Raw genomic sequence first — 22,065 nt, 5'->3', positions numbered from 1 at the left:
ACGATTTGTGGCTGGCACTGGTCCGTAGGCCACACCTTGAGTGGCGCTGGTATAAAGAATAGTCGCCTTATTTATGGTGGTGCAGCAGCAGGTAGAGAGAAGGGTGGGATGCAACTGCATGAGCAGCTGGAGCAGAAGGGACATAGGAAGGAAAGAAGGTATCCATATGGGCAGGCCGTGGCCTGGCCTGTGTGGAACAGAATAGTGGGAATGGGAAGCTTTAGGGCAAGAGGTCCCACAAGATACCCAGTGAGGCCACGACCCTGCATTTGTGTGCATTGTACTGAACTTCAGTGCAAACATCTGCAACCACTAGCAGGTCCTGATGACTACTGATGAGCTCATTGAGCTACTGGGTGTCTGGGTGGAAAAGTGAGGACTTGATGATAGTGTGTTTGGGCCCCAGGATTCTGAGGTCTGACCCAGGCCTCTGTCAGTCCAAAGATGCTGGTGAGTCAGCATAGTCTTATGAAGACTCAGGTCTAGGATCATACAACAGGAGACCAGGAAGCATGCAGATCCAAGATGGCATACTCCCCTCAAGGGAGGAGAAGAGACCAGAGCGAGATGGATATGCCTGGGCTTCAGGGCCTCCCTTCATCCCGATCATGTTGAGATCTGGGCTCCTAGGAAGTAGGTAATGTAAACACTCCAAGCCTCAGTCTCCTCATCTGTGAGTGGGGTACATAATGCCACCTCAGGGAAGATTCTGAGAATGAAGTGAGAATCATATGGGAATGTTGTCATGACACCTGGCATGGAGCAGGAGCTCCCCTTTCCTGCTCAGGACAGCCAGCTAGAGTCATCAGTTTCCTCGTCTTTATCTCCTTTTCCTCCATGAGCTGGAATTGAGGTTCTAGTAGAAGTTGCTTGGCCCAGGTCCCATCACACCCAGCTTCGTCCTCTTTGCAGCTGTGCCCACTCACCCCTCAGGTGTCAGGAGGAAGCCTCGGGGCCTTCTCTAAGCCTTCCCTCCATCACCTCGAAGATGCACAGGTAGCTGCTAAGCACTTGCTGCACTTTATCATCATTGCTTATTCGATTATGAGTATAGGAATGGCAGACACTGTGCCTATATGATGCTCCACTCTATTTCCAGCTCCCAGCAAGTGTCTGGCCCATAGTCAACATTTAACAAATATCTGTTGAATGAATAATTGGGAGGATAATATGTCATTTCTTTCTTTAAATAATTTCAAGTGTAGCTAACAGAGTAACAAAGAATGTACAGTCAAGTAGCAACATAATCATTGCTTGGAACCAAGTAGGTTGCCTGGGAAAAGGTGGCCCTGATGAACATGAACTTAATCCTATCTAATAAAGAGGGAGTATGCTAATTGACTGTCATGCCCTCACAAGATGGCAACACACAGCCAATAAAGAGGGAATATGCTAATTGACCATCACCCCTCAAAAGATGGCGCCCAGTCCCCTCAGCCCGCCGGGGGGCAGCAGGCACCGCGTGCCTCATCTAGCCGGAGTCCCCCAGTCCCCTTAGCCCTGTAGGGGAAGGCAGTTGGGGGTGACTGGGCCGGCAGGGGAGGGCAGTTGGGAATGATCATGCTGGCAGGGGAGCAGTTATGCGTCAATCAGGGGAGTGGTTAGGGGGCTATCAGGCTGGCAGGTGAGTGGTTAGGAGCCAGCAGTCCCAGATTGTGAGAGAGATGTCCCACTGCCAGTTTAGGCCTAAACCGGCAGTCGGACATCCCCCAAGGGATCCCAGATTGGAGAGGGTGCAGGCTGGGCTGAGGGACACCCCCACCATGCATGAATTTTGTGCACTGGGCCTCTAGTATATCATAAAGGTGAAAAAAGAAATTATTGGTAAATGAAGAGATTTATGCTCTATGTAGTCTGGGAAAATTGTTTAGTATCAAAGAAAAAAAATCTAGATGTTTTCCTCACATTGTGTACCAGGAACTTTCCAAATGGACTAAAGAGCTTAAAAGCCTTGGAAATACAAAACTATTTATCAAATCCCTGGAAGGATGTCATTTTCCACCTTAGAAGCAATAAAAGCAGTCACAAAGGGAAAGGTTAACTGACTTAACTATAGAAGTATTTTAAACTTTGGCAGGTTGAAAAAAATGAAACTCAAATAAAGAGGCACACAAACTAGGAAATATGGAGGCAGCTGTAGCAAGAACTTTCATAAATTGATTTTAGAAGAATTCACTGAGCCCTGGCTGGTTTGGCTCAATGGATGGAGCGTCTGCCTGTGGACTGAAGGGTCCCGGGTTCGATTCCGGCCGGGGGCACATGCCTGGGTTGCGGGCTCGATCCCCAGTGGAGGTGTGCAGGAGGCAGCTGATCAATGATTCTTTCTCATCATTGATGTTTCTCTCTCACTTTCCCTCTCCCTTCCTCTCTAAAATCAATAAAATATTTAAAAAAAGAATTCACTGAGGCCCCAGTGAATACACAGGCAGAGTATATGATCAGATAGCTTCCCAAAGAGGAAAGCCATGGCATGGTGCTTAATCTTAATAATTAAAGATAACTCCTGGAAGGAGAGGCCCATGGTGGCCAAAAGAGTCAGGGAAGCCCTGGCCAGAGGAAGGGAGAGGGGGAGAGAGATAGAAACATCAATGATGAGAGAGAATCATTGATCGGCTGCCTCCTGCATGCCCCACACTGGAGATGGAGCCTGCAACCTGGACATGTGCCCCGACAGGGATTTGAACCATGACCTCCTGGTTCACAGATCGATGTTCAACCACTAAGCCATGCTGGTTGGGCCTAGAGTCTTTTCTTCATATGATTTAATATATTTTTTTTAATTAAGCAAGCAGTACATATTCATTGGAGAAAGTGTATCTATATATCTGGCATATCTGAACATTTTTTCTGAAGAACAGAGAGGAATAGAAAATACAAACAGTTCAGCAACAGTCAAATTTCCTAGCACAGTGTGCAGACCCCACAATAAGGAGACTGCCCTGACACGAGGCTTTCTGGTCAACCGGGCTGGGGATTTCTTCCACATTGGAGAGGTCTTTTGACATCATGGTGGCCTCCAGGCAGCACAAACCAGATTCGTATTTGCAGCTCCCTCCCTTCATCCTGATCAGCTCCCTCCCACTCAGATCTCTTTCTGGTCTAAGGAGTGTGATTCATCTTCAGCTGCGAGCAGCAGCCATTCTCAATTTTTCCTCCACCCACCACATGTGACGGATGACATCCATATTCATACACACTCTCAAAGGTTAAACCCAATTTTATCCAAACCCGGGAAGATTTTTGCAGGAAATGGAAGCCACTGGTAAAAATAACTATTTCATCTCAATGCAATACGACGGTTTGAAATTGGCGTGACCGTTGGTGTGTTAGCCATCTGCCCACTCCTGGCCGCTGCACACGTAGCACAGGCTTTGGGGAAGCCATTCCTGAGTGCTGGCTATGACACCAACCTTTCCTCTCCCAAATCGGTGAGGGCGGCATTATTATAGGGACGGCTTTAGTGGTGCTTATCACTAAGCCTCATGCGTGCATTTTATTGATTTTTGTTGTATTTATGATAGCAATTTTGTTTTGCCCCACGTCTATTTCCCCAGTTAAACTTTTTTATTTAGTTGCTGTATATCTAGTGCCAGCACGATGCTGGAAGTTGATCAATGGGCAGTGATTGAATGAATGAGTCCGTGGACCCTTCACGCCCGTGTATGTCTCTTGCTCTGATTCTAAGAAATCTCGCCTTCCTGCTATTCCTCTTTCCTGGCTTATGCTGTCTGGGGCCCCCTCTGCTGCTACGTTTTCTAAACTTAGTTTGCTTTCTTAGGGTCTTTTCAGGTTTGGCTGTTTGCACTAGTCTTAGGGTCCCAGCCCTGGTATCTTGGCCTTGTTTCCTGGGCTCTTTACCCACATTTTGTCTTTTCTAGCCACCGGGAGCTTTTGAGATATGCTCAAGAACTATTCAGATGGTGAGATTTCTCCAACCTTCTCCTTCCCTTAGTAGATATTCTGACTTTTCACCTAAATTTAGATTCTATCTCTTTTTATAATCATCCAAGCAAGTAGCCCAGGCCTAGGTACCTGGAAGGCCCATCTCCTTGGAAGCATGTATCACACTTAAATTTTTTTTTTAAATTGATTTCAGAGAGGAATGGAGAGGAAAAAAAGAGATAGAAACATCAATGATGAGAGAGAATCATTGATTGGCTGCCTTTCCCATGCCCCTCCCTCCCCACCCACATGTGCCCTGACTGGGAATCGAACCATGATCTTCTGGTTCATAGGTTGACGCTCAACTACTGAGCCCACACTGGCTTGCCTATCACACTTTTTATTAAATAAGTAACCATGTAGTTTGTCTGACATCTGTGCATCTCATTTGGGGGTAAATTCTGCAAGGACAGGGATGCTAACTATCTTACTCCCTGCTGTATCCCCAACATCTAGCAAATAGTGCAATACATAGTAGAGTCCAATAAAGATATGTGACAAGAATGAATGAATAAATGAATGAGTGACTGAATGATGGAACCGTTATGATTTTGATAAGCAGGGCAAAGCTTTGTTTCTCTGAAGGGAAGCCTTAATGTTAAAAGTTCTGTTTGTGAAAGGGAAAAACAGGCCTCGGGGAAGTTTGTGACCAAGAGCAGTGGTTAATGCTTAAGTGGACCCCATGGACAGCCCAGCGTGGGCCAAAATAGAAGAAACAAATGGCTCTGGGAGGGTTGGGAATGGGAGTGGGGATGGTGAGTCACAATTTCCTATTTCCCCAATAGTCATATTTACTTTGGACCTTGTACTGTTCCCAGAGGATTTGGGGTAAAAGTGGAAGTTGGTTTGTTTATGTGTGTGTGGCAGCAACATTTCAAAGAGGTTATTGCTAATCACTCCTAATACATGTGGGCCAAACTGGCCTTTTGGGGGTCAATCCCTGAAATTGCACCAATTAGCCCAGCAGGCCCATACCTCCTCCTGAGACCTGGGCACAGCTGTGGCTCCTGTCTGGACAAGGGGTCCAGGGACAAAGCAGGAATCAGACATCCTAGGGGCAAGAGGCTTTGGCAGCTTCTCTGGGGGCCAGGAGGAAGCAGAGGGTAGGCCCGTGATCTGAAGGGACCCGCCGAGCTCTTGTTATGCTCACTAGGCCTTAATTAGGGCCTTTGGTCTCAGAGCTCTGAGTGATGGCACCAGGTTCCTGAGGGAATGGGGCTGGATCAATACCGGAAAAAGTCCAAATATGTTAAAGATTATGTTTGGTCTCCATATGTTATTCAAAGTAAAAACAGTTAAATCATAAAATATGTGCAAGGTCAAGATAGTTCAGGTTTATCCCATGATGGTTACATGGATGCTCTGCTGCAAATACTGAATTCTTTAAAAACAAAACAAAACATACCCTTTTCCCCCCAGTTTTGTTTTGGTGTTTCTGCTTTAGTAATGCCATACATTTCTTGTTGGCCTATTAAGGATTCCATCCCTGAGGAAAGGTCTGAGGGAGGGGTCTTGTCACTGAGACCTGAGTGAGAAGAAATCTGAGTGGGGGTCTTTGGCTCATCGAGAGGCTGAGGTGGGTTGCTGGTTGCTCAGGGAATGGAGGAAAGAGTTCTGACAGCTGAGAGATCCAAGGGAGGTCCCTAGTCACTGGTAGTGCTGAGGGTGGACTCTGGTCAGTGAGGGGCCTAAATAGATGGTTTGGTCATTGAGGACTCGAGGAAATGCCCTCATCACCGAGGGGCCTAGTCAGGGGCCCCACTAACCCAAGGGCCTGCCAGAGATCTCTGGTCAGCAAAACTGAGGGTGAGGCTCCGACCATAAACTCTTGAGTGTGGTCAGTGGGTCGTAAGTGAGAAGGTCTACTCCTTGAGATGGCCCAGGAGGATGTGTGGGTTACAGAGGAACATTAACTTCTGAGGGGACTGAGGCTAGAGGTCCTGGCTTTGCGAGGTTTGAAGAAGGGGCTCTGACCACTGAGACATGATTGAGTGTCTTTGGTCAACAGGAAATATAAAAAAAGGGGATCCTACATCAACTCTGAGTTCACATAGATGGCAAAATGACCACTGTGGGGTCCAATAGCTGAGATTCCAGGACTAGGTTAAACCATAGTGAACCTTGGATTCCTCCTTTCCCTTCCTTCCAGCCTGACCTGCAGGTTTTCTAGTCACCAGTAGATGGCACTGCAGCTTCACACGAGGAAGGGGCTGCTGGCTTGGTTCCCAAGGTGGGGTCCAGGTGCAAGCAGGTGACCCCTGGGAGAGCGAGGAAATTAGTTGCTTCCTTGACCAGACTCCCTGGTGATAGGGAGGAATGAGGCCATGATGGCCAAAGCTGGTTTCCTAAACACAGGCCACCTAGAGGCTGAGTCCTGTTATCACTAGACCAACTAGTTCTAAACACAGTGTGACTTTTTATGTTTGATTCATTCATACATTCATTTGTTCAGCAAATGTACACCTAACACCTGTTAGAATTTGTGTAAAGACATAGAGTGATTAGATAAGGTCACCGTTGTTGAGACGTCCATAGTCTTGGGGGTGAAACTTTATTACAAACCTAATGATTACAATAAATGTGATGAAGACTGTAACAAAGGATGCATATATGCCCTGGAAGTCCAGGAAAGGAATGAATATAGAGTTTGGGGAGGTGGTGAACATGAGAGGAGAGAGAGGTGACATTGATGTAGGGTCTCAAAGTATGAACAGCGACCCCACAAATGAGAAAATGTATCTGGAGTGGAAGCGGAAGTGTGAGTAGAGGTGTTGAGGGATCTTTATGCAGTCCAAAATGTCTAGGGCAGTGATGGGGAACCTATGACACATGTGTCAGCACTGACACGCGTAGCCATTTCTGATGACACGTGGCCGCTGAGGCGGCCACATGCCGAGGATGAAACATTTATGTTATTTAAACTATAAATATTGCGAAATAATGTTTTTTTTCCTCAAAGTGACACACTACCCGAGTTATGCTCAGTTTTTTGGCGAAGTTTGACACATCAAGCTCAAAAGATTGCCCATCACTGGTCTAGGGCATAGGAAATATGGTGCGGGTGGGCTGGGAGGATGGTGGGGAGTAGAAATGACAGATATGAATGGGGAAAGATCATTAAGAACCTTATAACCCATATTTAGGGATCTGGTCATGGTCCTTTAACAGATGAAGAATAAGGAGGGTTTTCAAGATGGCAGATGAAATATAATATTCAGGTTACTGATTAATTACTCTGGTAGCCAAGGTGTGGGGTGGATTAGAGGAGAAACAGACTGCATGCAGGAACCCAGGTAGGCAACCAAGTTAGAATTTATGGGTGTTAAGAGAAGAAGGGAGCCAGGGAAGAGAAAAGAGATTGGAGGGGTATTTAGGAGAGAGGATAAATAGGATGTTGTGCCAAAGTAGATGTGAAAGGTAAGGAAGAATGAAAAATTTAGGAAAATAAATGTTAACATTTACTGAGCATTTAACATTTGTGATACTTTATCTCACTGATCATAACAGCACTCTGTTAAGTAGGAATTATTACCCTCATTTTCAGATGAGGAAACCAGAGCTCAGAGAGGCTGTGTGGCTTGCCGAAGGTCACACAGCTAGTTCTGTCCCCCACCTGGTTTCCTACCTTCAGCCTTATCCCTCTCCAGACCATTTTCCACACTGCCACCAGCGTGAGCGTATAGAAAATCCTTCCTTACAATCCTCCAATGCTTCTCTACTCTTTTATAAGATAAAGTCCAAGCACTTCACAGTGGCACGCAAAGTCCTTGGCTTTTCAGTTCCCACCACTCTCAGCCTTTCCCTACTCCATTCTAAGGATCAGGCACTCAGGGCTGCTGGAAAGTTCCTAAAGAGCTGTGCTGGTGATGCACACCCCACCCAAAACCTTCACCCATACTGGTCCTCTACATCATAACATCTCTCTCTTCCCCTGGACTACAAGCTCCTCTACAGGAGGGCCATTTCTAGAGATATTCATTGCAACTCTTTTGTAACAACAAAAATACCATGAGTGGAGCGTTGGTCAAATAAAATGTGACTAAGTGTTCCTTCTAATGAAATATTCTGCCATCATTAAAATGAATGAGAGCTCATACCACCTTCCCTCAAATCCCACCCAGGATCTTTGACAGAGGATGAGCAGACCCAAGACTGATTTCAGAAAGCTCGGCACAGGACACAACCACCAGACAGAAGTGGTTAGGAGGATGGAAAACCCATCATTCATACAGCCTGGAAGATGGATGTGTCATCGTTCATAATTGTACTTTAATAATCATTCTCAAAATGTTGGCTTTCTGACACCAAGATTCTTCTACTATCCAAGTCAGGGACATTTGTACTAAAGGATTGTAATAATGATTCTATTCATTTGGACACTGGGAACTGCTCATTTCATATTTCTCAGGACACAGCAAAAAGGGGAAAAAGGGTCCTAGTGTTGATTAGGATGATTTGTCTTGACTACTATTGGAGAGAATGCTTTCCCCTCACTCCCAATGGTTTATTTCACATGGAGGAAGCTTCTCTAGAGTGACACTCTTGGCCTCTCTCCCCAGAAGTCAATAACTTGTTCTAATGACAAATTTCTCTCTTTGGGAGTCAGGTTGACACAAAAGTATGTATTCTGTAGGGCATTTTAAAGGGAATTACCCCAGTGGGGGAGACCTCAATTTTCTTTCTTTTTAAAAAAATATATTTTATTGATTTTTTACAGAGAGAAAGGGAGAGGGATAGAGAGTTAGAAACATCGATGAGAGAGAAACATCTATCAGCTGCCTCTTGCACACCCCCTACTGGGGATGTGCCCGCAACCAAGGTACATGCCCTTGACTGGAATTGAACCTGGGACCCTTCAGTCCTCAGGCTGAGGCTCTATCCACTGAGCCAAACCAGTTAGGGCCTTATCTGTATTTTTTAACCCTCCCTTTAGCATCAACCTCCTCCCACCCTCATTCTACCTTATTTTGAAGTAAATCCTCAACACGATATCATTTGATTTCTAAATAATTCAGTGTATTTCTCTAAGAGATAAAGACACTAAAAACTTGACTAGTTTTTGTAACATGAGTTGTTTATTGATGCATTATGACCTCCATTGTATGGTTAACAAAACTAGAGCCATATGGTGCAAAGGCTTCAGAGTTAACATCTGTGTGGCGCCCATAAAATTGCAATTCACTTCTTTTGTGTGCCAGAACTGTTTAATTGATTTTATCAGCTTATCTACTGAGACCAGTAGCCAAGAATATTATTATTCATTTCTATCAGGTTTTGATTACAGTGCCTTCAACTGTGTGAGAATTAAAGACACTTAAGAAAATTCAACCACAGTGCCATCATGACAGTCAAAACTTATTTTCTTAATATTATATAATATTCAATTAGCACTCAAATTTCCCAGGTGGCCTCATAATTTCTTTTAGTTTTTTTAAAAAAATCAGTTTTGAGGTTACTTAGATCTCTTTTAATCTGTATATATCCCTTCTATAATTTTTTTCCCTTGCAATTTATTGGTTGAGGAACCTGGGTCATTTGTCCTGTGGCATGGCTCACAGTACGCATAAACCCCTATGATATCATTAAAGGTGTTTCATTGTCTCACATATTGCTGGTGAGTTGGTAGTTAGATCTGGAGACTTGATCAGATTCAGATTTGATTTTTGATTTGACCCCTCTGGGGCAAAAGGGTCACTTCTCTGGTAAATTTTGGAAGAATAAATTGGCATACTTCACACTACTTCTCTGATTCTTTCTCTTTAGCCAGACTCTCCTGGGTTACACACATTCTGTTCTCCTTCTCCATGAAGTAAAATTTAAAGGGGTTTCCCCTGGGTAGTTGGGTGGGTGGGAAGGGAAGCTATGGTTTTCTTTCATGGTCTGTGAGCGGGTGGGTTAGTCTCCCTAATCATAGGGTTCAGTGTTGAATGATGTAACCACATTTGCCCATATCAATGTTATCAGTAGTATTGTTATTTTAAGCTTTCATTTGCCTTAAACTTTTGCATTATTTCTCAACCGATTCAGAACTTGGGCAGGGAACAGGGGACTCCAACCACCAACAAGGATGAATAGACTAGCCACTTTTTTTTTTTTAACTTCTAAAGTTCTCTGCCTTCAATTTTATTTTTTAATATATTTTATTGATTTTTTACAGAGGGGAAGAGAGAGGGATAGAGAGTTAGAAATATCGATGAGAGAGAAACATCGATCAGCTGCCTCTTGCACACCCCCTACTGGGGATGTGCCCGCAACCAAGGTACATGCCCTTGACCGGAATCGAACCCGGGACCTTCCAGTCCGCAGGCCAATGCTCTATCCACTGAGCCAAACCGGTTTTGGCAGACTAGCCACTTTTATTAGACAATTCCTCTGCCTGCCTTGCCCACAGATCTTGTAACACTCACCACAGTTGCCACATTCATCTCATTCTCTCACCTCTGGGCAACAGCCTATTGGATCTGATCCAGGGCTATCAGTCAGATGCTCACTCTCTTTCTCTCTCCGGAGATTTAGCCAAGACACAGTGGGTAATCATTTGACAGTAGGCACTTGAGCTGAATTTTCTCACCATGTGTATTGCTGATAAGTAGGGACAGAGAGCCAGGTTGGGGGGGGCGGCAGCATGGAGCTGGCCCGTGAAGAGTAGTAGAGCTAAGAGATCAGGAGGCATTGGGAATCAGAGGGAGTGGCCTGGCTCACTGACCTCCTTGTTCTAGTTCCCCAGACTTTTTGGGTGTTGTTGTTCTTAGATTCTGTGAGATGGTCACTTGATTCTAAGTGTATGAGAAAATTACACTCACTGGACTTGCTGAAGAGAGATCACTGCAATTTTTAGAAGAACTTTCATGACAGGCTCATTTGACATACAAGCCAAGGAGTCGGAATATGTGTAAAACCAGGACTGGAGAAAGAAAAAGTGTTTTCTGATTATTCAGGACAGGAAGGGAAGAAAGAGAGTAAGTGGGGGGGGGGGAGGAGGGGTGAAGGGGGTAGAATCTGTGACATTTCCCATGACCAACCCACCCAAAACATCAGAGTTCTACCTCTTGCAATAAGAAATTTTCAGTTTTCTTAGTGAAAATTGATGAAGAGGCATTGTTTGACACCAGATTCATGTGGAAGAATTAAGGCAGCAAGAGGAAGTGTTTGTGTGTATGTGTGTGAGTGTGTGTGAGGGGTGCAGGGGGTAGGAGTATATAGAACTTTGGATTTGAGACTGTGGTTTGGAACTAACTGTACCTAGATGGTATCTGGTCACTTTGAAAGCCCAGCCTCCCTCACTTCCTCTTACAGAGGACAGTATCTAATCTACATGAATACCCACAAACTTCAGTCTTATTGCCCCTCAACTTTGTCATCTCTGCAGCGCTCTCCTATCATCATGGCTGTTTCCGCCCTACTCTCAGTTTGGCCTGTCTCCACCAGGAGCTCCACACTGTAGCCCACTTAGTGTCTCTTGCCACGGTTCTTGTCCCAGCATTACAAAAGGTTCAGCAATCTGGAGAAAGGAGCTGCTGTGTAGATTCAATAAGGAGTCCAAAGATGAAAGATAATTTTGAAAGGCATTGGGGGTCAGAGGAGCTTCAGCTAAAGGAACTAAAGACTACCCCTTGTCTAAGGACCCTGTGCTATTTATTAACACAATAAGGCAAGGTGGAGATAATACACTTCAAAGGGTAGGGTTTACAGAAGCATTGTCAGATTTAGGAATAGCCTAAAGCTGTTCAGGTGTTTGGCCAACAGGAGGCAATAACATGCAGATTAAAATGCCCTGAGCTGTCTGGCAGCAAGCAATAATCCTATTCAGGTTTGGGGGAGATGCTTTTTAGCCGTCCCAGATGATTCAGCCCTGCTGACATGCTGGAATTGGCTTCCCGAAGTCTCTCTCTAATAAATTAAAGGAAGATGGTTGGGCAGATCTTTCTTCCTCTTACAGTTCTTTGTCTCTAGTCTTTCCAAAATTACCAACAGCCTTGGTATTTATATATAGGTTTCTTCACAGAGAGTTGAGGAGATTTCAGAAGGGGAGTTCAATGTCAACAAGGGAAGGATAGAGCACTCCCCATTTAGACTTTCTCTTTACTTCTCAAAGGGGTGGTACCTGCACATCAACTCCTTCACAAGCTCCCTGGATTTTAGATGTACAACCTTTCCTTCTCCATGGGCCCTCCTTTTAATATTTGTTCAATTCAAAATCCCACCAACGTCCATACCAATCACAGGAAGGGATCCCACTTCTTGGCTTTCTCTCTCTAAATTTACTTCTCTTTTCCTACATCAAAGACCTAAATCAGAGCGTGCCAATTTGAGATGGGCCCCCAAGACTGTAGGCAGTTAAAAATGATGCCTATTGTCACCCAAGTCTTGCAGAGTTGTGTATATAGGAGTGAGGGTGAGGGTGAAGACAAAAAGCCTCTGGGTCTGTAGCTAGTTGTGGATTCAGATCTTCCTGGTCAGGTTTCTTTTTCAATATTCCTACATGTGTGAGTGGAAATCATGGCAGTTCATTTGATTAATACAATTGTTATATTAGCTCTTCTACTGCTCCCAGAAACAGACATTAATATTGAAAAAGGATATATTTCCTCAATTAGAAGGGCCTCTCGCCTTTTCCCCAGAGTTAGTGAGCCCCATTATTGTGCAGAAAAGAGGTCTGGTTTCTTTCCTGCTCTGCCTGGGAAGCTATTGAAATAATAAATAAGCTATATTATCCTTTAATGGCTCCTCCCTTTCGTTAATTCAGGAAGGGCTCCAGACTCAATAAATTGTTTCAACACTCTGCTTTGGGGATGGGGTGGCTGCCAATTCTTTTACAGTAAACCCAACTTCACTTAAGTTAACTGAGATAGTTTCTGTTCTTTGCAACCAACTGATCCTTGTTTAGAAGAGAAATGGATTCTGGCAAGTAGGTTTGCAGCAACAGACCCTCAAGAGAATGTGGATGTTGTCCCCACCTTCGCTGCCTGGTATGGAGTGCTGAAGACTCTCTCTCATCCTGGGTGAGGCCTAGCCAACTTGAATGGGCTTCTATTCGTTGCAAAAAAGTGATGCCTGAGTGGGATCCATGATAACAGAGGCCTGGAGAAATTTTTATTCTGCCATGTCTGGTGGAAAATGTGAATTAAAATATTAGCACAATTCTAGGCTATTTCACCAAGGGTTCAGACTCTTCTGAAGGTTTGGATCAGTTCATCTGGTAAAGAAACTATAACCAGTGTACATACTGGTTAAGAGCCTGGGTAACATGAGATGTGTTATAGAGGACAGACAAATAAAGACCAGCTCTATTTCTTCAACTCAACCATCCATTTCTTATCTAATTGGCATATTGGAATTTAATTTCAGCTTATTTTTCGTTTAGTTTGTATACTTAGTATATTTAACTCAATCTGTTTTCTGAGATTTTAACTCTAGTCTTAACTGATGTCCTCCCCTCTCTTTTGTTTCCCTCTTTCTCATACTATTTGACGCTTAAAATCTTTCCTATTTATTTTCCGCTCTCATTCTAATGGTCCCAGATTGACTAAAAGGATGAGAGGGGAGTTCCTGACTTGGACAAACACAAACTTCTGGCAAGGACTAGGTAGTGCAAGCGACTTTCTGGGAGATGGACCATGTGAGACAGCTGGGGTCAGGTGTGTCTCTGTGTGTGTGTCTTTCTGCACCCCCTTCCAGACATCAAGACCTGAAAGATTTGTGCACCCCATGGTTAAGCTGCAGGACTCTCCTATGGTAACTGCTTTCAGTTTCAGCCAAGACACTATGGCTGACACAACTCCCTTCAATAAGGAGGAGTCATGGTTAAGCAGCAGCTGCCATAAACAGGCAAGTTGAATAGCCAGTGGTGGATGGATTTTGCATAGCATATTATCCCCAGGGGACTGGTGGATCAGTGATACCATCACACTTACCTGGCTAGGATTTTGATACCAAAAAGCTGGGGCACCAGGGTCAAGGACATCGCACCAGTCTCAGGGATCATTCTTACCCTTGAGTTAAATGGGTAAGCTGGCAGACCGATTAAAACAATTTTTCCCTTTTCAATGCCTTTCATACCTGGCTGGCTTAGTGAGTGAAATATTATACACACTTAGTGAGTGAAATATTATACACTTAGTGAGTGAAATATTATACCCAGCCCCAGATACACAGGGGGATGTTTGTACTAAGATAAAAGTGGTTGCAGGGCCCTAGCTATATATAATTTTCTGTAAGTCATCTTGGTCAAGGCTGTCTTCAATGCTCCATTCTATCTCTCAGTCTAGAGGGCTATCTCTGAGAGTTAGCCACACCTCATGATCCGCCCTGCCCATCTCCCAGAAAGTCGCTTGCACTACCTAGTCCTTGCCAGAAGTTTGTGTTTGTCCAAGTGAGGAACTCCCCTCTCATCCTTTTAGTCAATTTGGGACCATTAGAATGAGAGCGGAAAATAAATAGGAAAGATTTTAAGCGTCAAATAGTATGAGAAAGAGGGAAACAAAAGAGAGGGGAGGACGTCAGTTAAGACTAGAGTTAAAATCTCAGTCTGATTCTGAGAGCCTTCTCCTCTGTTTCTACAATGCTCCGAATCCAAACAGAATAAGAAATATTCACTATGGTACTTTGTGTTGTGCCATATCACTGAACCAGGCCAATTGCCTTACAGTGGGCTGGGATGGAAGAGCCAATGCTATTCTTTGCCTAGGATAGGCTCACTTCTCCCCCTCCCCTTGTTAAATAGAATAGCTAATATCTCTTCTTTACACACCAAACCAATGATAGTTATTTAGAAAAAAATCTCATAACTAAACACCATCCAACTTAGGTAGTGCTAAATCATACAAGTCATATTATGTCCCAGTTGGGGTAGTAGTAGGTGGCTCCTAATGACTTCTCCTGCCTTGGGCCCAGCCCCAGATACAAAGGGGGATGTTTGTACTAAGATAAAAGTGGTTGCAGGGCCCTAGCTATATATAATTTTCTGTAAGTCATCTTGGTCAAGGCTGTCTTCAATGCTCCATTCTATCTCTCAGTCTAGAGGGCTATCTCTGAGAGTTAGCCACCCCTCATGATCCGCCCTGCCCTTTACTCTGTGGGTGGCAAAACATGTTCCTGGATTGGAGGCTGTAGCTGAGTTAGCTTAAGGAGGAGGATGCAGTGGCTCTGATGGTGGCTCCTCAGTGATCTGTCCAAGAATGCAAGCTCAAATTCAGGCGAGGCCTCCCCCCCATCAGGGCCCATTGAATTCCTGAGATTACAGAAAGAGGTTCAATAGAGTCTATTCAGTTACTGCTTCTCTAGGCTTTTTGCCTTTGGAATGTTCCAGGACATTTTTTTCAGGAGGAGCCTAGCTCTCACATCCTGACAATTGGCTCCAGCAGCAACCAGATACTCCAAAGTTCTGGGCTCCTGCCGATCTCTGTCTCATCTCAAGGTGCATGGTACTCTGACGCGCCCAGGGTGCTTCGGCCAAAGCATCCACCCATGGCATGTTGATTTACTTAGTTGGTAAACTTGTTTTTTTCTGCCCCTCACTTGCTGTTGCCCCAAAGTTATAGCTCTTTTAATAGCCCATGGCACAGAGCTCCCTCATTGTGTGGAATGGCCATACCCTTTCCGTAGGCAGGATGTCGATGACAAAGGGTGGAAGGTAGTGCCTGTCCACTGTGGCTCATTCCCTGTGAAAAGGCAGCTAGTTCTGTTACTTTTGATTCAACCGTTAAGTCCCTGGAGGATGCCCCAGTTTGTCTGGCAGCTGAAAGCGAGGCTCAGGGTCAGGGATGTTTTTTGTACTATTAACTCACATAATTCCCCCCCCCCCCCCCATTTAATAGTCAAAGACTGTTAGGCTGTATTGCTATGTGAGACCAAGGGTTCCAATTTACAAAACAACCCAGGAACCCCTGGTGACTTTCTACTGGTATTTGGTAGTAAGCCAGCAATTGTCTCTCAATAGCAATATACTTCTCAGCTGCTGGAAGCATTGCCCTAGCTAGCTCAACATCCTAAATACTCTGTCATATTTTTTCTTCTAGGATCTGTTGTCTCACCCCTCTTCCCCAAACTGTCTTGGTGGGAGAGACAGAGACCTCGAATTTCATCTTTCTTACTGATTTATAGGGCCCAAGGGGTAGAGCTGACCAGACTGTTAGCCTGTAACTTGGCCAGGGCCAATGATGGAGGCTCCCCTGAATCCATTCAAAGTATGTGGCCTTTTGGATAACTCAAGATATGGAGTGTGTAAGAACTCCAAGGGGGAGCATATACTGACTCTAAAACCCACACACCCCCATGAGCTTCCATGGGATGTAATACACATGTTTCACTACCTGTCACAGGGTCAAGTACTGCTATACCAGGAAAGCCCTGAGGGCACATGCTCATTTCCCCACCTCACCGGGCCCTGCCCCTAGGGATGATGTTAAGACCTGTAGTGTCTCTGCCTCTTTTATTTCAGGAGATCTTTGCAACACCTATAGGGGACCCCAGATCACTGAGGTACAAGATAGAAAACAAGGATGCATTACCAGTATGATACCATCCAAGGCACTGGAACCTGATCTGTCCCTTTTCCTTTTTCTTCTTCTCACTTAAGTCAAGGGAGCAGCCAACTGTTCTTGAATCAGGAAGAAACAGAGGCAGATATATAATATGCAGGCAGGCCCAGCCCTGTGAAAGGTGCAGTGGAATTCCAGCCCTGTGAAAGGTGCAGTGGAATATATATATATATATGTACACACAGACACACAGACACACACACTGAGTGGCCAGATTATTATGATCTCTGAACGCATAATAATCTGGCCACTCAGTGTGTGTGTGTGTGTGTGTGTGTGTGTGTGTGTATATATATATTTAAGAAGCCCGGTACATGAATTCGTACATGGGTGGGGTCTGGCCAGCCTGGCCAGGGGGAGGGGACATGGGCGGTTGGCCGGCCTGCCTGCTTGTCGAACTCCTGGTCGAGGGGACAGTTTGCATATTAGCCTTTTATTATATAGGATATACATGGAGTGGCCAGATTATTATTATGCGTTCAGAGATCATAATAATCTGGCCACTCAGTGTGTGTGTGTGTGTGTGTGTGTGTGTGTGTATATATATATATATATATATATATATATATATATATCAGTATATACTTTATATATATAATATTTATATTGATTTTAGAGAGGGAGGGATGGAGAGAGAGAGAGATATAAATATCAATGAGAGAGAATAATCAATTGGCTACCTCCTGCATGCCCCCCACTGGGGATTAAGCTCAAACTTGGGCATGTGTCCTGAACAGGAATTGAACCGTGACCTCCTGGGTTATAGGTTGATGCTCAACCACTGAGCCACCCCGGCTGGGCTGGATTTTTTTTTTTTTTTAATAAAGCCAATCCTTCCTCATAATATGCTATGTTCTGGAAAGGGGATGGGCCAGTGTATAAAAGGAACCCTTGAAAAGCAAATTTTTTTTTTTCTTGGAATGTCCATGTAACCCAGTGGAAAAATTCGGGGGGGGGGGCTTCTGAGAAATAAATGTCTTGAATTTTAAGAGGGTCTCTTCTTTTCTCTTGATCTTGTGCAGAGATATGAGGCTTGGAACTGCTGCAGTCACCTTGCTCCCAGCCTGGGAATAAACGGACACCTGTAGGGGGACACAGTGTAAAGAACCAGATTTGGAGCTGTGACTGACCCACATTCAATTATCACCCTACAATGGTCTTTTTCAATTATCTTTGGATTGGATTTCCTATTCCTAAGAACTGTTTTCATTGGGTTTTCTGTTCCCTCAGTTTGAAAGCATTTTAACTGGCACATCGTGACGGGTGTCTCTGGGCAGATACAGTCCCACTGGAGGAGATGGTGATTCCCATCTGGCCCCTGAGGGAGTCCATTTCTCTTGTGTTAAGCAGAGGGGTCAGGCTCCATGACCTTGAATTTGTAGAAGTCAGTCATCAATGGGACATCACCAGGTTTCTGGGAATAGTTGCCCATCCTCTGCCGTACTTCTGTGTACGTCAGACCTCAGGGCCTTCCAGACTCACTTAACCATCCTGAATGACAGTTTCTCTCATGGTTGGTATCCAGTGGCCTCACAGATGGGTGAGCAGAGAGATCACCGGTATCAGCGGATTGCTTGGATTTCTAAGCCTACCTTCGGTTTACCAAGGATTGCTAAAGACAGGGCATGGGATTTTCCAAACTGAACATTACAAATTCATGGCCTACACCTGTGCTCACTCTCCTCCCCTCTACAGCAGCAAATTCAAATCTCCTTCACTCGCAGCAAATATTCTCACTTGTTTCCAGAAAACGTTAAAAAACAACTTCAGGCAGCAGCCACAACCTACCTCCATGAAAACAAAGACATACCAGCACTTGCTCTCATCCTTATAAGGATTTCAAAGGAAATGGCATCCTGCCTGCATCCCAGCTTGGGGTGCAGGAGCCAACGAAAGGCAGCGGAGAGAAACAGAAGCAAACGGGGTAATGCTACCCAACAGTAAGAAGTAGAGAAGCAGAAAATGGGGCCTGCAGCTAAACCCTGGCGAGGACTATTGGCAACATACCGCAGGATGCCCCGCCCGCCCGCCCGCAGTTCACATTGCGCAGCCTGCCCAGCCACCAAGCGAGGCCTCGGGCCCAGACAGTAGTGGAACATTGGGGACATCCAAGAGCCTCCCCAAGGCTGCCAATCTGGGGGCGCAAACACGACCCTCAGAGGCATAAGAGGCCGAAGGCGGGCTGCTGAGCAGGCCCCTCTGGTTACCCGTGGGCTGCGCTAACATAAACACTGTAGTTTCTCTGCCCACCTGACGCAGACAACAACATTTTCCATGGCTCGCCCTTTCTGGTGGAGAGTATGTTCCAGAAAGAGGCACACCAGGGAATTGGGGCCGAGAAGAAGTCAAACTCAGAGTGGGTTTGCGGGATGATGTGGGGTTGAGGCTGGGCCAACCTGCTTCCCCGCGGGTCCCCGGGGCGGGGCGGCAGAAGGGGGAACGCTTCCTCGGGACCCCGCCGCCCGCCGACATCCCGCCCCTCGCCCTCCCTCCTGCCGCCCGAGAAGGCCAACTCCGCCTGCCTGAGTCACGGCTGGAGCTGGGGAGGAGCCGGGGGAAAGGCGGCCCCAGCCCAGAGCTCAGTCGGCGGTCGCAGGGAGAGCAGGCCCGGGATCATGGGGGAGAGCGCGCTGGACCCGGGGTCGGCGCCCCGAGCGCCGGCGGAGGGCCCGGTGCACGCCGTGACCGTGGTGACCCTGCTGGAGAAGCTGGCCACCATGCTGGAGACGCTGCGGGAGCGGCAGGGGGGCCTGGCGCAGAGGCAGGGCGGCCTGGCCGGCTCGGTGAGCCGCATCCAGAGCGGCTTGGGCGCGCTGAGCCGCAGCCACGACACCACCAGCAACACGCTGGCGCAGCTGCTGGCCAAGGCGGAGCGCGTGGGCTCGCACGCCGATGCCGCCCAGGAGCGCGCCGTGCACCGTGCCGCCCAGGTGCAGCGGCTGGAGGCCAACCACGGGCTGCTGGTGGCGCGCGGGAAGCTCCACGTCCTGCTCTTCAAGGTCAGTGACCTCGGGCGTCCCCCAATCCGGGGCCTTTTCCCGCCTCCGGGCCACCATCTGGGGGGCTCCCTGCTCCCATTCGCCCACCACACCCACATTCCTGGCCCTGCCCTGGGGAACAGACTTCCAGAGCCGCACCCGCTCCCCCCCCCCAGCCCGCTCCCCCCCCCTTCGCCCCGCCCACGCCTGAAACGGTCTGGCCAATCAAAACCCGGCCAGCTCTAGTCAGGACACGTCCATGGAATTTGCTCCAAGTCTCACCCCATCCCCGTAAGAAAATAACGGTAGTGAAAGTGCCTCCCGCGACAGCGCATCGCCCCTCCCCCAGTTCTTGCCCCTGCGGCCACCCTCCTCCTCTCAGGCCCCTAAGCGGGTCCCACCTAGTTAACAAACTTCTGCAGTTCGCCCCGCCCCCTACTTTCCCACGCCCGCCTTTTCTTTCCCACTCGGGCAGCGGAGGCTAAGGGTGGGGCGGGCTCCCCTGCTGAAATTGAGGAGTGAGGCTCAGGCTGGTGCGGGGTGGGGGGCTGCCAGGGTCAGTGCTGTGTGTCCATCACCTGCAGGAGGAGGCTGAAATCCCAGCCAGAGCCTTCCAGAAGGCGCCGGAGCCCTTAGGCCCGCTGGAGCAGTCTGAGCCCACCCCAGAGCAGCTGGAGGCTGAAGTTGGGGAGAGCTCGGATGACGAGCCGGTGGAGTCCAGGGCGCGGCGGCTGCGGCGCACGGGTTTGGAGAAGGTACAGAGCCTGCGAAGGGCCCTTTCGGGCAGAAAAGGCCCTGCGGCGCCCACGCCTGTCAAGCCTCCCCGCCTTGGGCCTGGCCGGAGCGCTAATGGCCAACCCGAAGAAGCCCTGCCTGCGCTGGAGCCCAAGCTGGAGCCAGAACCTCCGCAGGACACCGAGCAAGATCCAGGGAGACCCGGGGCTGCCCAGCTGGCTGTGCTCCAAATAGAGAGTGCGGCCTGATGGCTGGTGCGCCTGCCTCCCCTGTGCCTAAGCCCAGTCCCAAAATAAATCTTCCTCTCGGAAGGCAGCATTCACGCCCAAATAAGGAGTGAGTCCTGCGTCCACAGCCCAGCTTTGGTCCTCCCTCCCGGGATCCTTCAGCCCAGCACCCTGGGTCCTGGGAGCAGCCACATACACCTGCTTGTACTCACCGTCAATAAAAGCAATGTTACCTAATCCAGACTCCATGGGAAGGGGTAGGGGGGCAAGGAATAAGACAAACGTGGGAACCAGGAATGTGGCTTCCGTTTCAGATCGTTGTATGATTTCTCTAGTTTCCACTGAATCCGAGGCTCCACTCCCGGGGCACATGCAAATATCCTGCTGGCCGCTTGCTCCTTAGGTGCTTTCCTCATGGGGACACACCCTGTACAGTCCCTTGCTATAGGTTCTCAATACATGCCAACTTGTGGTTTTGCTCTTAGTCTCTTCTTCCTCTACCACCTCCTAAGAGTTGGGTTTCCCAGGATTCTGTTCTCAGCATTCTTCTCATTCTGGGTACCCCTCAGTTAACATTCACTTCTACCAGCCACATACCCCTGGACCACTGCCTTGAGCTGGAAATTACTGCAAATTCAATGTGTTCAACCTATCTTCAACTGTGTAATCAAGCCCCATTTCAGTTCTGTAACTATTTATTGAACACTTACTATCTATTGTTCAAAATTGCTCCTCCTCTTGCGTTTTCTTTGCTAATGAATGGCTCCATCATCCACACGGAAATCTGGCAGCCCGCTGACAAGTCCCTCTCACACTCCTCTACCACATGGTAACTTGTTCTATTGCTTTGACCTCTGCAATCTGTCCACTTTTTCTTTTCTTTTCTTTTTTAAATATATCTTTGTTGCTTTCAGAGAGGAAGGGAGAGGGAGAGAGAGATAGAAACAACAATAATAAGAGAGAATCATTGATCAGTAGCCTCCTGCATGCCCCATACTGGGGATCGAACCTGCAACCTGGGCATGTGCCCTGACTGGGTACTGAACCATGACCTCCTGGTTCATAGGTCAATACTCAACCCCTGAGTTATGCTGGTCGGGCTGTCCACTTTTCTTAATCCGCATGGCCACTGTTCCATTTCAGGCCTTCCCTTTCACCTGACATTCACATTATGTGAATTGCCAATCTGATCCTATCACCCTCCTGATTCAGACCCGTCAATGGTTCCCCTTCACCTTAGAATAAAGTCCAAGCTCTTTAACATTACTTTCAATATCTTCATATAACCTTTTTGTAGCCTCACCTCTTGCTACTTCCCTTAATTCTACTAAATTGCACTAAGCAATGTATTCTAACTCTCCTCTCTACTGTCCTGCAAAACTCAGCAAGCTACCCCTGTTTCAGGGCCAGAGGCTTCTCTTCCTTGCTCTCAGCACCACCTGCACACCTCAGTGCTACTTGCACTAATCCTGATTATTAGCAATTTCTCTCCCAATCCCACACCACTAGGCTCCTTTGCAGTAGGGACCATTTTATTCACTTCTGTATTTCTTACACCAAATACTATGCTTAGCACCCAGTAGGGCCTCATAAAGCAAGATCATCTCACAGAAGTGAGAAGCAGGAGGGATTGGCTAGGGATGA

The 22,065-nt window shown here is 47.0% G+C and overlaps 1 protein-coding gene across 1 annotated transcript; it reads left to right on the top strand.

Annotated features, from left to right (window-relative positions):
• Positions 1-18,984: 18,984 nt before the first annotated feature.
• On the top strand, positions 18,985-20,658 carry CAVIN3 (caveolae associated protein 3). The gene is made up of 2 exons (XM_008159884.3): positions 18,985-19,480; positions 20,044-20,658. The coding sequence occupies exons 1-2, from the start codon at positions 19,097-19,099 to the stop codon at positions 20,440-20,442; spliced, it is 783 nt and encodes a 260-aa protein (XP_008158106.2). The 5' UTR covers positions 18,985-19,096; the 3' UTR covers positions 20,443-20,658.
• Positions 20,659-22,065: the final 1,407 nt, after the last annotated feature.

Source organism: Eptesicus fuscus, chromosome 13 (genome assembly GCF_027574615.1).
Source record: "Eptesicus fuscus isolate TK198812 chromosome 13, DD_ASM_mEF_20220401, whole genome shotgun sequence".
NCBI classification, from domain to species: Eukaryota; Metazoa; Chordata; class Mammalia; order Chiroptera; family Vespertilionidae; genus Eptesicus; species Eptesicus fuscus.
This window is presented reverse-complemented; position numbering and strand designations above follow the sequence as displayed.

What these genes read in the sequence shown, in the direction of transcription:
- CAVIN3 (XM_008159884.3), top strand. Translation starts at nt 19,097, where the DNA reads ATGGGGGAGAGCGCGCTGGACCCGGGGTCGGCGCCCCGAGCGCCGGCG. An exon ending in TCCACGTCCTGCTCTTCAAG is followed by an intron (nt 19,481 to 20,043) that starts GTCAGTGACCTC and finishes CATCACCTGCAG; the next exon opens with GAGGAGGCTGAAATCCCAGC.